This window comes from Euwallacea similis, chromosome 13 (genome assembly GCF_039881205.1).
Source record: "Euwallacea similis isolate ESF13 chromosome 13, ESF131.1, whole genome shotgun sequence".
Taxonomy (NCBI): Eukaryota; Metazoa; Arthropoda; class Insecta; order Coleoptera; family Curculionidae; genus Euwallacea; species Euwallacea similis.
In genome coordinates this window covers 1499055-1514093 of record NC_089621.1, presented here as the reverse complement: position 1 = coordinate 1514093, position 15039 = coordinate 1499055, and the positions used below count along the sequence as shown (strand labels likewise).

General features: G+C 39.9%; 2 protein-coding genes across 2 annotated transcripts; one reads left to right on the top strand and one right to left on the bottom strand.

Moving 5' to 3' along the window:
* Positions 1-829: 829 nt before the first annotated feature.
* LOC136412913 (O-acyltransferase like protein-like) lies at positions 830-6265 on the top strand. Its single transcript, XM_066396168.1, has 12 exons — positions 830-1680; positions 1788-1994; positions 2047-2246; positions 3474-3691; positions 3744-3811; positions 3869-4062; positions 4579-4908; positions 4958-5145; positions 5205-5530; positions 5580-5722; positions 5781-5904; positions 6171-6265. Exons 1-12 carry the CDS (start codon positions 1383-1385, stop codon positions 6215-6217), a joined length of 2343 nt encoding a protein of 780 aa, XP_066252265.1. The 5' UTR covers positions 830-1382; the 3' UTR covers positions 6218-6265.
* Positions 6266-6641: 376 nt separating this feature from the next.
* On the bottom strand, positions 6642-9106 carry LOC136413047 (uncharacterized). Its single transcript, XM_066396393.1, has 6 exons — positions 8628-9106; positions 7726-7881; positions 7455-7672; positions 7249-7401; positions 7011-7194; positions 6642-6948 (listed from the first exon to the last, which is right to left on the bottom strand). The coding sequence occupies exons 1-6, from the start codon at positions 8851-8853 to the stop codon at positions 6692-6694; spliced, it is 1194 nt and encodes a 397-aa protein (XP_066252490.1). The 5' UTR covers positions 8854-9106; the 3' UTR covers positions 6642-6691.
* Positions 9107-15039: the final 5933 nt, after the last annotated feature.

The following is a 15039-nucleotide window of genomic DNA, read 5'->3' as shown; positions in this document are numbered from 1 at the left end:
TTAACGTGGGCAAAACATATCATACAAAACACGAGGGAGAGTTTGGAGCCCTGTAAAATTCAATATGAGACAAGGACTTGTTACGAATCAGGTTTTGAGCACGTTTGCTCTAAATGACGTTTTCAATACTTCTCCATAAGGAAATCACGTCGAGCTTAAAATGACATTAAGGGCTCTCGAGCGTCAAACTTTCAAATATGGAGCCAGTCTAGGGTTAGAGCGGTGGGTAACCTGGATATCGTTTGTTAGAGAAGGGAGTAAGCATTCTGTTTGTTATGGATCCATACCACCATCAACCAACCCATATAAGTGTTACAGTGCAGCTGTGGCCGATTTGAAAATCTGGCATTGGAAAAGTAATCATCATGGAGGGAATCACCTCTGCGCCTATGGGTTGATAGCTTAGGTGCCAAAATGTATGAAAAAATCTTTTGGACAAGATTTAACTATCTTCCTGGATGTCGCCAGCAACTTTGGACAATTTAGTCATGCATGCACCATATGAAATAAATCCCTTTTTCGGCTTGGCAAAATAATTACCATGAAGAGAACCATCTCTACGCCTACGGTTTGTTAGACTAGGCACTAAAGTACCTGGAAAAAAATCTTCTGGACAAGATTCAGCTACGTTCCTAGAGGGCGCTAACCACTTCAGATGATTTAGTCATGTGTGCGCCATATGAAATTAATTCATTTTTTGGATTGAAAAAATAGATGTGAAGAAAACCACCTCTACTCCTATAGGTTTCTAAATTAGATATAAAAGTATCTGGAAAAAACTTACTGAACGAGATTCAGCTGCGTCGTCGAAAATCGGTGGCAATTTTAGACAATTTAGTCATGTCCCATACAAAATAAATCTCTTTTTTGGATGGGAATATTTGTCGCATTATTAATATTACTGCTGGAAAACGCTATTACGATTAAGGAGCTTCTTTTATATTCCAAAAACGCTATTAAGGTTGTCCGATAACGTTCCAGTTAAAATTTATAAATTGCCGTATTTGCGTTGTAATTATTACGTTGAATCTTACTCTCTCTCTCTCTCTCTCTCTGTTTGAGGTAGATTGATTAATAATTTATTAATTTTGTTAACACGAAACTTATAGAAATAGGTCACAAATAAGCCATCAAAACCAGTAAATTTCGCAATGTTAGCTGAACGGCATAATTCATAGTATTTCAGCAGCCATGACGAGTTGATGACATGTGCAATTTAGCCATCAAAGAGCTTATTAAAGCTTGAAATATTGGAGTGCTTTGCAATGGCTGATGCAAATTATTAATGATGCAGTGTCATCCAGTTTCAGTGTACTTGCGACAGTGGAATGTTTTAGAGCCTGCTGAGCCCCGCATAGAGCGATTCCTTCTCCATCGCTCACATGGCTGGACTAAAGTATTTCTTGCTTTTAACCCTCTTAAGCACTTCGGTCGAAAGCTGGAAGTTTTACGCTTTGAACAGCAGCGGCTCACCAAAGTCCAATTTAACGCAACCGATGGAAAATAATGTAGTTATAAGCACCGGAAACGAAAATTTAATTTCCACAAACCGAGAGGCGCAAAATCGACTTTCCAAAATTGATTTCGCTCAAGCCGACACAAACGACGGAAAAATCGCGGAACAAAAAGATATGTCTGCGGGTAAAAGGATTAAATCCGGGGAAATGAAGTTCGAAAGTGGTAAGTTCGAATTTTTCCGAATTAGTTTCGGGTTAGTTCAGGTTAGTGGAGGCTGCAACGAATTGCTACTGGAACGATTGAGCGCGGCAAAATAATGCTCATTTCAGACGCAGCGAGGCATCAGGAGGTTAACGGGAGCAAATTGCCAGCAAACACGACACGAACACCCGTAAAACTCAATTCCAAACAAGGACTTATAATGAACCAGATTTTAAGTACGTACGGATTAAACGACGTCAACAACTCTCTATGTAAGGCGCACATCAATGAGTTTAAAGTTGGATTAAGAGCCCTGGAGCCGTGGGCCCTAAGAAGTGAGCCAAAGTAGCTTTTTCTTGGCAGTTTACGAATTGTTTCGTGTTAAAGTGTTTGATGCGTCATCCAAGCTCATGTCTGGAATTCTCGGAGGAAATTTGGCAGAGCTGGGAGCCTGGGAGCAGTGCCTCAATGTCCGTAAGCAGACCGCCTCGGGGCTCATCAAGGGACGCCACTGCATGCTGTACATCTACCCCTCGGATGGGCTGCTCAGGACCATTCTGGGCTTCAGACAAACGGTTTCTGAGAAGGTACTTTTTTTCATCATTAACAAAAGTTTTGCGTGCTCGTCCACACTCGTCTTTCTTCAATAATAAATTTAACTTCCAAAACTGCTATTAGAAGAAATTTTTATGGATTAACTAAATCTGGAAAATTAAACCGGGTTATTACAGTTAATAGCCATTTGAGAATTTTATTTTTAAGTGCCGGCAATTTGAGCTAGACGGTTTCTCGTTAAAGGGCTCGTAATACCGAAAGTTTGTGGAAATTTTGTTTTGAAGACCGCCAGCGATCAAAAACAACTCTATTTTCAGAGCTTCTTCGGGCTAAAATATTGCGTGTTTACACTTGATTTATCCCAATGTTCTAAAAGAGCGTCCAAGTGCAAATTAAATTTTCTATCGGGCAGCGACAAAGAAGCAAAGATTTCTATTGACCAACCCTATGAAGGGTTTAAGGCTCCGAAATTAAGTCCTTATGTGAAAATATTCCGAAGGAGGAGGGCAATATTGAGTCCGACACTTGATGGAGATGTGTCCAGATGAAAAAAGTTCCATGTAAGATTTAAAGTTTGAACGGCGAACGAGCCTTAAATACTCGATATCCGACAAGATCCTTTTAGAAACCGCTGCCAATCAACTGTCAACCGCTAAAATGCTGGTTAACCTGGATTAGAAAGCGAACACTGGCTTGATTACGTCTGGCACGTTGATTTCCAGGCAAATATTGGCACGTCGAAATGCTCTCGTCACCGAATTCAACAATACAAAATGGGTTCATTGCAAAAAGGGCTCTTATGGCAAATGTACGTGGGAAAAAGTTCGATTATCTTGCTGTAGAATGGAGCCCAGAAGTTCTACCAATGGAAAACTGTAGATTAGCAACGAAAGTAATGCAATTTACTACGTGAAATGCCATAAGGAAGTCAGAATGGGCGAACTACAACGTAGCCCTCCCTCCGCCCTAAACCCATCTCCGAAAATAACAAAGACTACAACAACCACCCTAACTACCCCGTGCGCATCGCTTATCATGTCGTTACTTGTCGTGTCTTAACCTATTATCCATCTAGTACAAACAGCAAACACCACAACAGTAACGAGGACAATACAAACACCAGAAAGACATCAAACTTTAAGACGACATAAACCATAGAAAAGACAGCAGGACAGTGACGTAACACGTGAGAACAAGACAATTTGTACGCATACGCTGAGGAAAACCACCTCAACTTGGCCCTTTTACGCCTTTTCTAGCATTTCGAAAACTTGCGAGTCAACGTGCTCGAGGACATAAAAGTCATGTGGTCGGTGTGCGTCCCAGATTCGTGCAATCACCACGACGTCCTCAAGCATTTCAGCAAACTATTAGCTGAGCTAGCTGATGGGCTCAACATCACGATGGCGCTTCCTGAGGAACATTGCATGTCTATAGACGATTTGCCTAAGCTGACTCAAGGAGACTTCATTTACATGTAACTTGTCTGTTTTCTGAGTTATCGATTTTCTGAGTTCGATCAATTTCAGGCTTTGTGCCGGATTGGTGTTGGCAATAGTAGCGATCAGCACTATTGCAGACATGGTAATGTCCGAAGGTCAGACTGTTGTTGCCGACTTTTCATGACATAATTTCCAAAGAAATCTCCTTTCAGACGAAGTTTTTGGCATAATAAATTTGTTTTCGTTGAAACGGAACGCCGCAGCTCTATTTTCGCGTTCCAGAAGCAAAAATGACATTCGTTGTTTGCACGGTATACGACTTTTATCGATTTACTTCATAGTTTATGGACATCGATTTGTACACAATTTGGCCACCCCTGTAATAAACTCTATGGATTTTGTTGACGTGAGTAAACAACATTAAGGACAAAATACAAGGATTTTATTAAAATTTTATGGTTCATTCATTTTTTTATTTTTTTGGAGTAATGTCTCAAATACCAATAGAGATGGAATTCCAGAGTATTCAAAGTTCAAACTAATTGAAAATAACATTCACCTCTTCCTAAGAACCAGCTATGAAGAAATACATCACTGATCTCTCTATTATTTTAATGCCGGAGGATTCACCATTGTCAAGATTCTCATGTTTTTGTTTATTTTATTTGGGAATAACGCCTCAGACACAAATAGGGGTGAGGCTACATACTATCTTAGTTAAAACTAACTGGGAATAGATTTACCCTTTACTAAGTATCAGTTATATAAAGTAAGATGAGTTCGATCTTTATTATTCCAATTCATATTCACCATTGTCAAGAATCCCAAGTTTACCTTTATGGTAAGACAATGCTCCCAAAAAATAAGAGAAAAAATGGACAACCCGCCTCAAACCTATAGGACCTATTTATTAACTTTATAGTGGCTGGAATCCTACGCAAGCACCACAATTCACGGTGCTACTACCACAGTAGACACCTTCATCGTAGTGGCCTCTACTTTAGTCAGCTACACTTACTTCACTATAACATCAAGAGGTGTTAAAATCAACATTCTCCTGTTTTACTTGAACAGGCACTTGAGGCTCCTGGCCCCCTTTTCCTTGGCAATAGGGTGCTACATCACCTTAACCAAGCATTTCGGGGGTGGCCCCTTGTACTACGATTACACCAAGGCCTATGAAAAGAGTTGCAGCAGCTATTGGTGGGCTGCCTTGCTTAATATTCAATCTTTTATTAACCCTAGAGATGTCGTAAGTATTAAGGTACTCTCGATGGGTCAAAGTTAATGGTGCAGTTTAGTGCATAGTTCAAACGTGGTTCTTGAGCATTGACATGTTTTGGTACTACATGTCGCCATTCCTCCTGATAGCTTTAGCCAGAAATCAGTTGACTGGATACATATTATTGTTCAGTGTTTATATGGGCTGCACCGCAGTTAGCTTTTACGTGGCTTGGGTTCACGAGTTCAATGGGCAAATGCCAGTAACGTATGGACCCATAACATCAACTTGACCCTGATTTGAGTTAGTTTTGGCTTTATTTCTAGACCGAAACTACTCTCGTCGGATTATTTTGCCTTCCATTATACCCAGCCCATAGTCCGGGGAGGGCCTTATATCTTGGGATTAGTGTTCGGTTATACTCTGTTCAGGACAAAGGATCAAAAAGTTAAAATTTCGAAATTTACGAACATAGTTGGATGGATCGCTACCTCTATTTCTATGCCTTTTATTGTGGCCATAACTCGTTCATTTCGTCTAGAAGATTTTGAGTACAACAGGCTGTACGCCTCGCTTTTCCTCGCCACCCATCGCACAGTTTGGAGTTTTGGGATCATTTGGATCATTTGGGCTTGTCACAATGGTCATGGAGGTAATAAGGTGTTAGTCACGTAAGTTCCTAATTAAAATCCAAATTTCAGGACTCGTAAATACCTTTCTCTCATGCGATGCCTTCAGGATAATGGGGAGACTTGGCTACAATGTGTTTCTCTTTCACTATCTTTTTCAGTCGGCGGTGCAAAATTCCAAAAAAGGCCCCACGTATTTTTCCCACTTCCTTTCGGTAAGTTGCAGTTTGCCTTGTGCAGTGATCCATAGTCGTAATGTTGGGCCATGATCAGACCCTGGACTCTATGGGTGATATGGTGATAACTTTAATCTTGTCAGTGCCTTTGACGCTCTGCTTTGAGTATCCTTTCAATAGGATGTGCGGCTTGGTGCTGAGGCGCACGGTTCCCCGATCAGGTAAGATCACACATGCAGGTTGTCCATGTCTGGAGATACACCAGGTAGCAAGGGTCAGGTTGAATTACCCAAACTGAGCAAAAATATAAACGTTTTTTCCAAAATTTCGGTTTTTTTGAATATCTCCGAAAATCATCGGAGTTTTACATAAGTGTGTCCCAGTTTAATCGGCGTCGTATCTCTTATGGGTACCTAGATCCTCGTGGCTGACTTCCAGAAGCGGACAGCTTGCATTTTCAAGTCAATGATAATATTTTTTGTTTCAGATAATACTATTAAGGTCAAACCCAGTGAGTTAAATAAGAAAATTTAAAATCCCGATTTGAGCATAAGATTTTAGTATTGTGTAGGTGATTTTCGTAATTTAGAAGTTAATAAAAATCGATAAACATACTAGAATATTCGAAAACTGACAACGCTGGATACACTTTGCCTGTTGACGTCACTCAGCTCGTAGTCTTGCTAATTTAAAAACAAATGAGAGCTGCCATGTTGCCTGTTTTTGACTTTCTAAATTTTATTGAATTTTATACGTAGAATTTTGTGTTTATTGTTCTGATGTTTTATTTAAAAATCAAATTCAAAAATCGCCATTGGAGGAAAGTGTGTCCATTTAGCCCGTTTGCATAAATCCATCATAATGGCGGCTTAATGACAAATGGTGATGGGGTTTACCATGAGGTTGTATTTACCAGCACAACAAATTTGGCTATGAAGGAGCAATAAAACACACTGAGTTAAGAAAATCTAAATTTTACCATTTACAAAATTATTCCTTACAAAAATATCAGACTATGCCACTATCAGATTTACTAAGAATTTTTTTCTCGCTGTCGAAATTAGGCTCCAAAACCTCACTTTCATATGAATCCTCCACGTCCAAAATAATCCTCAAATAGCGGCAAGGAAACATCACGCAATCGCCGTTAGATTCTTTCCCATCCTTGTAAATGCCTCGAACAAGCAAGGAATTCGAGCAGTTTACTACTACTAAGGCCGTAAAGCTGACAAAGTGGGATAATAGACAGCTCAGCTGCATGTCATCTATATCATTCATGCATATTGGTACTATTTATCAGTCGTTTTCAGTCGGTTTTAGAAAATACCTGGCAAAAAATAAATATTTATCAGAGCCCAAGCCCCTCTCCAGTACAACAAGGTGGCTATGCAGCTAAGGGTAATGTAACAATCTGCTATAATAATTTTGCGCCATCCTGTATACACTGAACACGCGCGTTTCATGGTGCTTTCCAGCCTAAATACTAAACCCACTAAGAGCAGTCCTAATACCTGCGAAAAACTGTTTACTAGTCTGCCTAATTAACGAAAAAATGGCAAATTTACCAGACTTAACCAACAGGAGAGTTTGAAGTCCTTGGGTACCAAGAGGATATCTATAATGGCCCATACTCCCCTCCAGAATATCACCACCAAGTTCCCCATAATTGCTACTGAAAAGAACGCATCCAGAGTTGTGAGAAACATACTTTTCTGACACTAAAATCGCATCAAATTACACAATAAAGCAACTAAAAACATGTCAATCTTACTTTTCTCCGAAACATTGTGGGGAACAGAAAGACGTAGTCGCTCTTGTCTATGCAAATGGCGAATGGAGGAGCAATGGAATTCCTAAGGCCCTTTAGGGCTATTAATAACAAGGTAGTTGATGTGCTCAGTATTAAAAACCAGTGACTTCCCTCTGCGAGCACCACGTCATCGGTGCCAGTTTTCAGGTGAGTTAGAGAGTCCACCAGACCCCAACCGCCTATTGAATAATCCCAAAATATTTAAGAAGTCATTGATCGAGTAATAACAGACCTTTCCAATGTAGAATTGTGGCAGTGAAGAAAACGTAGGTGTACAACCTTCGTGCAAAATGCGAGACTATCTTAAGGCCCCAGTGCTTGTCGGATCTTATAATGGCTGCATGCAAGCTGTCTTGCCCTACAGCCAGGGATATATGAATTATCATACCTAAAAAATGGAGGCTTTTTTATCTGCGAGGGACACCTTGAGTGGAGCTCATTCTCGAGAGAAATACACTTTTACCTTTTAAAGGCCATTAGAGGATGCTTATTCCAGACATAAAGGGCTTTGGAACCGCGATTTAATGCCGGGTAGGCGGAAAAGTTATTTGCCATTTGCAGTAATACGATTTTTATTTCCATTAATCGGTCGCTTTCCGAATAACGGTACAAGTAACGAAATGGATATTGATAAAAGCAACATTTCTGTCGTAATTGCAGAGTAAATACAAGTAAGATATAAGTAGATAGATTCGTCTGGATGTTAATGAAGCAAACAAGGAATCTGGAGTGTTTCTTGAGCCTAAGTATACCTAATATTGTGTTCGAAATAAAGCATATGTCTAAGCAAACACAATACATTATGAGAGACAGTCATGTTGTACTTTTCCAGCGTTAAAGGCTGCACAAAAGAAAAAGAAAACACGCTGCACCCTACCATAAAATACCTCAATTTTTTTTAAAGCAACCTTAAAGGCGCATTCGCCATTTTGTACAGAAGACATTCTAATGGTTATTATTTTATTTATGCACTAACTTTCCACTATTGCCGAGATACATAGATATCATACAATCCTACTCGAAACTTTCAGCCGAAAATTACATTCTAATTCGATTTTTTTGGCTTGAAACAAAAAGTTTTAAAATCAACAACAAAAACTGCTCCGCTTAATTTTAAACTTTATGAGAGCTTACCAATTAAAAAACATGGTAAATCCGGAAAGTACTTTGCATGCAAATCCATAAACCCCCACGAGCCTCTCCAGCAGAAGATCACCAGGGGCGTAACGACGAAAATCGACAATAGCGTGTCCACTAGACCAAGCGCCGGGGTCCTGTTGGATTCCTGGTCACTTTTCTGCATCACTAAGGCAATTTTTTGAATTTCGCCGTTTAACGTTTTCTTATCGTTAAACGCCATGGTATTCGACGCGGGGGTCTAAAGTGCTTCTACACGATAAATACGACTTTATCCACTTTATACAATAATTGTCATCATAATTCTAAGTTAAACTGCAAACAGATAAATTAGTCCTTTATAGATTGTCGAGTCTCGTATAAATGAACTGGGCAAATATTTGGGGTTTTGCTCTAGCGTGGATTTGTATTGGCAACTAACTATTTTTATTAGATTTGTCCCCTAGGAGCGTATTGTTATCGTGTGTTAAGATAAAAACGAGTGCTGTCTTTTGATTTTCCGTATTTTACGTGGGTTTACTGACACTATCGAAATTTTATCGCCACCATAAACGCGAATTACACCCCAATAAAAGCTACAACAAAGGGATATAATTGGAAGGTGACTTTTACGATCAAAATAAATATTTACCGGTGCATTTGGAAAAATTCGTCAAAAACAACACGCAATTAACAAAATCACCGAGCCGAGCGAATTAGGATGCGCCCTCGTCACCAGATAAAATTAATTTTCCTGTGGTGCTCCTCATGACAGCCCTATAAGCGAATCAGAGCTAAAGTCACAATAAGACGCATGGGAATATCACAACCAGCTGTGAATCCAGATTTAGCGAGTCGTCTTTAATTAGGGAAGCCGTGCCGACAATGAGAAATATCGGAAATTACCTGCTTTAGCGCCTGAATATTAATTAACCAATCAGCCGAATAATTTGCATTCGAATGTCGTCTAGAGCTTATGGCTAGAGAAAGCCATAGAGATGGTTAGAACTTCAAATCAGATTAGTGGATGTTGAAGGGGTCGAAATGGTGAGCGAATGCGGGAGATGTACGTCACTGGTCACTTATTATTCCCGCGAAAGTGAGTGATTGCGCCTTTACGTCTGGGATGTGTTCTTGAATCCAGGAACGCAGCTTAACTCTGTTTATCGAAAATTATTCCTCTTATCATTTCCAAGATTACTGCGCACCACCATCATTCTTGACACCCTGCATGCTGCGTCCATCTCCCAAGTATTAATCACTAGATTGCTGCAATAATTGTGAATGGAGTAAGAACCAATTGGTTTTAGAATACAAAAAAATCGACCTAAATTTTTACTTGGTTGAAACCAGATAAGAACATGAAATCTTCATCTGAATGCTGGAGGGTCCCGAAACTGGCACCAGAGGTATCTCTGCAGTCACGCTGGACATTAACTCAAATCATCAGTTTCTAAAATTCTGCAGAGAAAGGCTATCTCCCTACCATTCTACGCCTCGTCGAAATGTGCTGAAAAAGGGCTTTTCAACTCAGAATCGATCTCCACAATTTGTTACTCCAAAAGCAACATACGACACAGAAAATCCTCATTTAATCAGAGAACGTCAGTGTCAACATGAATTTTCAATCAACGTGTGGCGAAGGACCGGCTGAATTTCCGGCAAAGCTGAATAGGAGCACTTGAGCTTCTTGAGAAACGATTTAGCTCTAATTTTAGAGCACGTTCTTCGACACTAAAGAAAATGTTTTTGGTTTTTATATTCAGACAAGCAAGGGAGTTTTCAAATATGAACTTCTCCCCTCGATAGAGTGGCAAGGGTCATGGACCTCTGTAGCCATCGCTCGGTCCCGATTTAAACTCGTCAGATATCTTCTTGTTATTTTTGCTACGTAACTCTGGGGTCCAATGATCATTTGAATTATTGTTTCTGAGACTTCCAGTATAAACTAAAGTACAGGAAATGTACTAATTTCTGCTCTTTTTTATATTCAAGGGACGCAATTTCAGAGAGCAAGAAGCGAAATACCACTTCCAGGAATTTGGTTAATTCTCCTAGAATTTCCCTCAATCAAAGTTTCAAATAAGTTAATCTCATGAGTACTTATAGGGAGAATTGAGGGTGTATCCCCTTTGTGGTAAGTTACGTTGTATTGATCATATTCGAGAAACAATAGTTCTAGTTTGCACAAGTTCAACTTCATCAAAGGCCCATTCCATCTGCTTTGAAACTGGTTGTGTTATGTAAGTATTGACTATTCCATAATGGGGATTTTCAAGAGGAATTCCAAAATTGCCTTTTTGACTGTAATAAATATGAATCCTTTTTGCATGTACGCATTTTTAATTTCTGTTTGTGTTTGCTTTTACTGATTAACATGGAATTTGAATAGAAACGGCTATCCTGGAATATTCGCTATTAATAATTTCATTTTTAAACAAAATAGCTCTATTTTACGCTTATCAATTTTGCAAGAATGATTTACATGTGTACACTGTTAAACTCCAAAATGTTGATTTTCCAGATAAAATGTTTTGCATTGAACGAACGAATATTTATTAAGACTATTAATTAACAATTTTCCCCCTTTTCGAGAGCAGTTTAGTCATTCCCTCCTTCTCTTAAGACTCTGTTATATTTTGATTTTCTGCGTTTTGAGGCCCTTTTTTGAAGTCGCCTTGAAATGGCCCGAACCCGATAATGACTCAGTTTTCGAAGTATTATGTCTAAGCAAACCGAAAGTTTCGAGGAGAGGCCTGAAAAGTCTTTTTTATATCGATCAAGCGAAACTCCAGCAGTTAGAAAAATTCTAAACTTCAGGTCGAAATCTCCAATCTAAGCCACCGACCGACAGACAAGCCGGATTCCGCATATGTTGAAAATTTATACGGATTGCGAAACATGATTACTGTTCCTTCTTTCGGCTCCAGTTTCGTATTTTCAGCAACTTAAATATATGAACGGCTCCCCGAGGATTTAAGAACGAAAGCTCATCCCCCCGCGCTACTCAATTAGCAGTCAGTTCTCCACCGGCAGCACTAAACCACTTTCCTTGCCTCCCCCGAATGCACCCTCAAAGAAATGTGCAAGGTTTCGCTTTAATCACGCTTCGAGCGGTTCGCTGAACCCCAATTATTCCATACAGGGTGGTCAACGCGGGCGCATTCGGGCCGCCGTTAAGGCACAAAATCGCCCTCAAACGGGTGGCCCGACGCAAAAAAGATATGGGCCCTAAAAATTAATTTCCGGGACTTCAGACAAGCGCGGCAAAGTGAATGTAGATTGCCACCACTTGAGTCTCGTGGCACCCTGTTTTGTATGAAATTAGGACGCCAAAGGATGAAAAAGTTGTTGATTTTTACCCTCCTCATGACCCTTTTGTCTCTACTGAATACCCCCAAGTGCCCCGTATTATGTTCTTTCATTACTTGCAAGTGTTTTGAGGTTTTTTGCTTACGGGGCTGAAGGGCGTATGGTGATTAAGACCGCCTGCACGAAGTGGCCAATTTGTATCGGTTTACGTGGGATTTAGTACGTCCCGTGTGTGACGTCATATTAGTAATAAACAGGGATTAGTAATAAACTTCGCCAACAGCCAAAAACAAACGCGAAAGAGAATCGGTTGAAATACAAGAATTTATGGGGAGCTGATTTTCCACCGAAACGCTAAAGTTATTTATTCATTCAATATTCCGTCGACGGTCTTGCAAACTGCGAATTCGCTGAAAAATCGCATAATATATGACTTTTTCTTCGTTTGAACGCATTTTCTATTTCGGTTTGAAAAGATTCGCCAACAAGAGAACCGATTTTCTGAATAGAAATATAAACTGACGCTCCCAGGCTCTTAAATATTTATTACGCACTCGAATCCGAGAACCTTTTTAAATTTGTTTGCGGCAATAAATTTAAAAATGGACCTCGGTTTTTGGGGAATTTCGAAAACGGTCTTAACAACGATTTGACCACTATTTGTGGACGCCATATTTTATTTAAACATGACGAGGGTTGCACCTTTTTCCCCTCGCGTGAAAATCTAGCATTGAAAGGGCAGCAAAAAAACTCATCGAAACTTGCAAAGTTCTGTAATGAGGACTTTTATCTCTGGTTTGGGAAATTTGATTTTGTGTCTCTGGTGGGTGTGTGTTACGGAAAAGTTCACGTCGGGAGATTTATCGGAGGTTTGAACGGATTCATTTCCTCAAATCCCTCCTCGATTAGTAAGTTATTAGGGGGCTTTTTATAATCCCTTTACGATTATGAAAACCAACACGATTATAAATGGTGTTTTTTTTTTGAATGTAGGAAAGTTACAGAAATCTTAAGAGAAATTTTACAATATAACAACAGTGGGCACGTTTGACATCCCATTTGCAGTCATGACAATTTTATAACAAAAGAAGGTTGCGGTGTTGCCTTTTTGTTCAGTTTGACTGTTTTAGAATAGAACTTTGTTTTCTTGAACGTATGCCAAATTACTCGAAATGTTGTGTTTCAGTATCTCCTTTGGTTCCCCAAATGCTCTTTATCGACCCGTGGCGCTTCTAAGGTAGAGATAATTTTTTTCTAAATTCTAAAAATTCAAACATTTCTGTTCTTCGTGCACCACTGAAAACTACAAATTTTCATGCCCTTCGAACACTTTAATGCCGAGAACTGTTTAATTTAACGATAAAAATCCAGAGGCGTATCTAAGTTAAAAAAATACGTAAATTGAATTGGACTCACTTCCAGTTACGCCAGCTGAAAATGGTTCGATCTTGAAATGATCTCCAGTTTGATTATTCCGTTAAGACGATCTCTTTCGATTCCAAAAGCGAAGACGCGTTTTTCCAACTTCAATTCACTGTATGTCAAACAATAGACCTTTAACTTGGCAGGCCAGCACAAATTCCGACCATGCCTGAAGATTATGTTTTGGAGAATGGGAATTTCCGGTAAATTGTCTACTTATTTCTCCAAGATCTATACTGGAAACAGGCTCCATTTTCTGAAACTTTATTCAATAAACATCCGTTTAAAAATCCCGGGCACGCTCGTTCTCTATTTGCTTCCAGTAGGCGAGATTTTCATTAAGATAACAACCATCCTCTAGAGGTGAGCAGGAAAAAATCGATCTGACGAAAACCCGTTTCGACTCCTTAAGCGTTCCTCAGTCTTCACCCGGGCTTATCTGCGAGCTTGGAAGTTGCATCGAATTTTTCCCGACAATGCGTGCCAGAATGTGCCTCACTAAAACCATAAAAAATCCATTTTCACGCTAACCTGAACTTAGGCCTAAGCTAATTAGGAAATCCCGTCTCTCGCCGAGTAGGTGGGAGCGAGCTTATGGCTAATCCTGTCTGGTCTTAGATCGGAAATCTACGAGGCAGCTTAGCCGACAGCTTAATATCTCCTTTAGTTTCCGAGGTACAGGGACACTGCATCTTGGAAACCGGATACAAAGTGCCTCTGTATTTGCCCCTGGATTTTGAATTGGTGCCGAAAACTGAATTTCCAGTAACTTGAGTTCCCATGCATTTTATAGGAACTTGATCGAACTCACCAGGAGAAGGCGAGGAGAAATTTGGCAATATGGGAACGTAGGGCGCATTTTGACAGTCACTGTCATGTAGCTTGCAGCCACGAAAAATTTTAAACAAAAGAGAAGCGCCTTGTTGCCATTCTTTGGGATTTGAAAAATGATTAGGATTTTCTTGAGTAATTGGGAGAACACGGAGAACGTTATGTTATTACGTTTTCTGACATTTTGAACAATCGTCTTTAGGGTAATACGCTGCAAACCGTATTTGCAGGATTTCTCTTCCTCCCTTGATCGAGGATCGACGCAGATTCCATATCCATCGATTATTTCGAAAGAATTTTGAAAACTTTATATCAATCGATTGGAGCGAATAGCAGCTCCTATTGTTGAATAATTCTATTTGCTTTTGAAAACTCGTGAAACACACAAAATGTTGTACTGACAAGTAAATTGCAGCGTGATCAGGGACATTTCATGGATCGCAAAAAAGTCCGTAAATTTTGGACGGAAAAATAGCACCGAAAACAACAACAAATTCACTCGAGCTTGATGGAACTGGCCCCACTTTTCTGCCTCTCTAATTTTTTGCAGATCTGCCAGATTAACGACACATCAGGCCCTTTAATCCGCATGTGATCCTACCCGAAAATAAATACAAATCTGTGGAAAGACCCGGCAAGCATGAGCCGGCCGAATGAATGCAGCAGCCTCGGCACAAAGTAAAACATTCCACCTGAAAAATGTCCTTTTCCCTTGAATGTAACGAAAAATAAATAAATTCGAGTGCTTTGAAGCGGCAGTGTGTGTTGACCTTTAAGTTGGGATTTCGGCCCGGGATTGTTGTGTTTGAAAATAGAGCGGTTTAAGCGGTTAATCGCTTCGGCTGGGGGCCTCCGCTGAAACTTG

Bases quoted from the DNA above. Each gene is read 5' to 3' on its own strand.
- LOC136412913 (XM_066396168.1), top strand. From the start codon at position 1,383: ATGGCTGGACTAAAGTATTTCTTGCTTTTAACCCTCTTAAGCACTTCG. The intron at 2,247-3,473 runs GTACTTTTTTTC...CGCCTTTTCTAG, and splicing joins GACAAACGGTTTCTGAGAAG to CATTTCGAAAACTTGCGAGT. The intron at 3,692-3,743 runs GTAACTTGTCTG...GATCAATTTCAG, and splicing joins CAAGGAGACTTCATTTACAT to GCTTTGTGCCGGATTGGTGT.
- LOC136413047 (XM_066396393.1), bottom strand. From the start codon at position 8,853: ATGGCGTTTAACGATAAGAAAACGTTAAACGGCGAAATTCAAAAAATT. The intron at 7,882-8,627 runs GTAAGCTCTCAT...TCCATTTTTTAG, and splicing joins TTTACCATGTTTTTTAATTG to GTATGATAATTCATATATCC. The intron at 7,195-7,248 runs GTAAATTTGCCA...AGTTTTTCGCAG, and splicing joins TCTCCTGTTGGTTAAGTCTG to GTATTAGGACTGCTCTTAGT.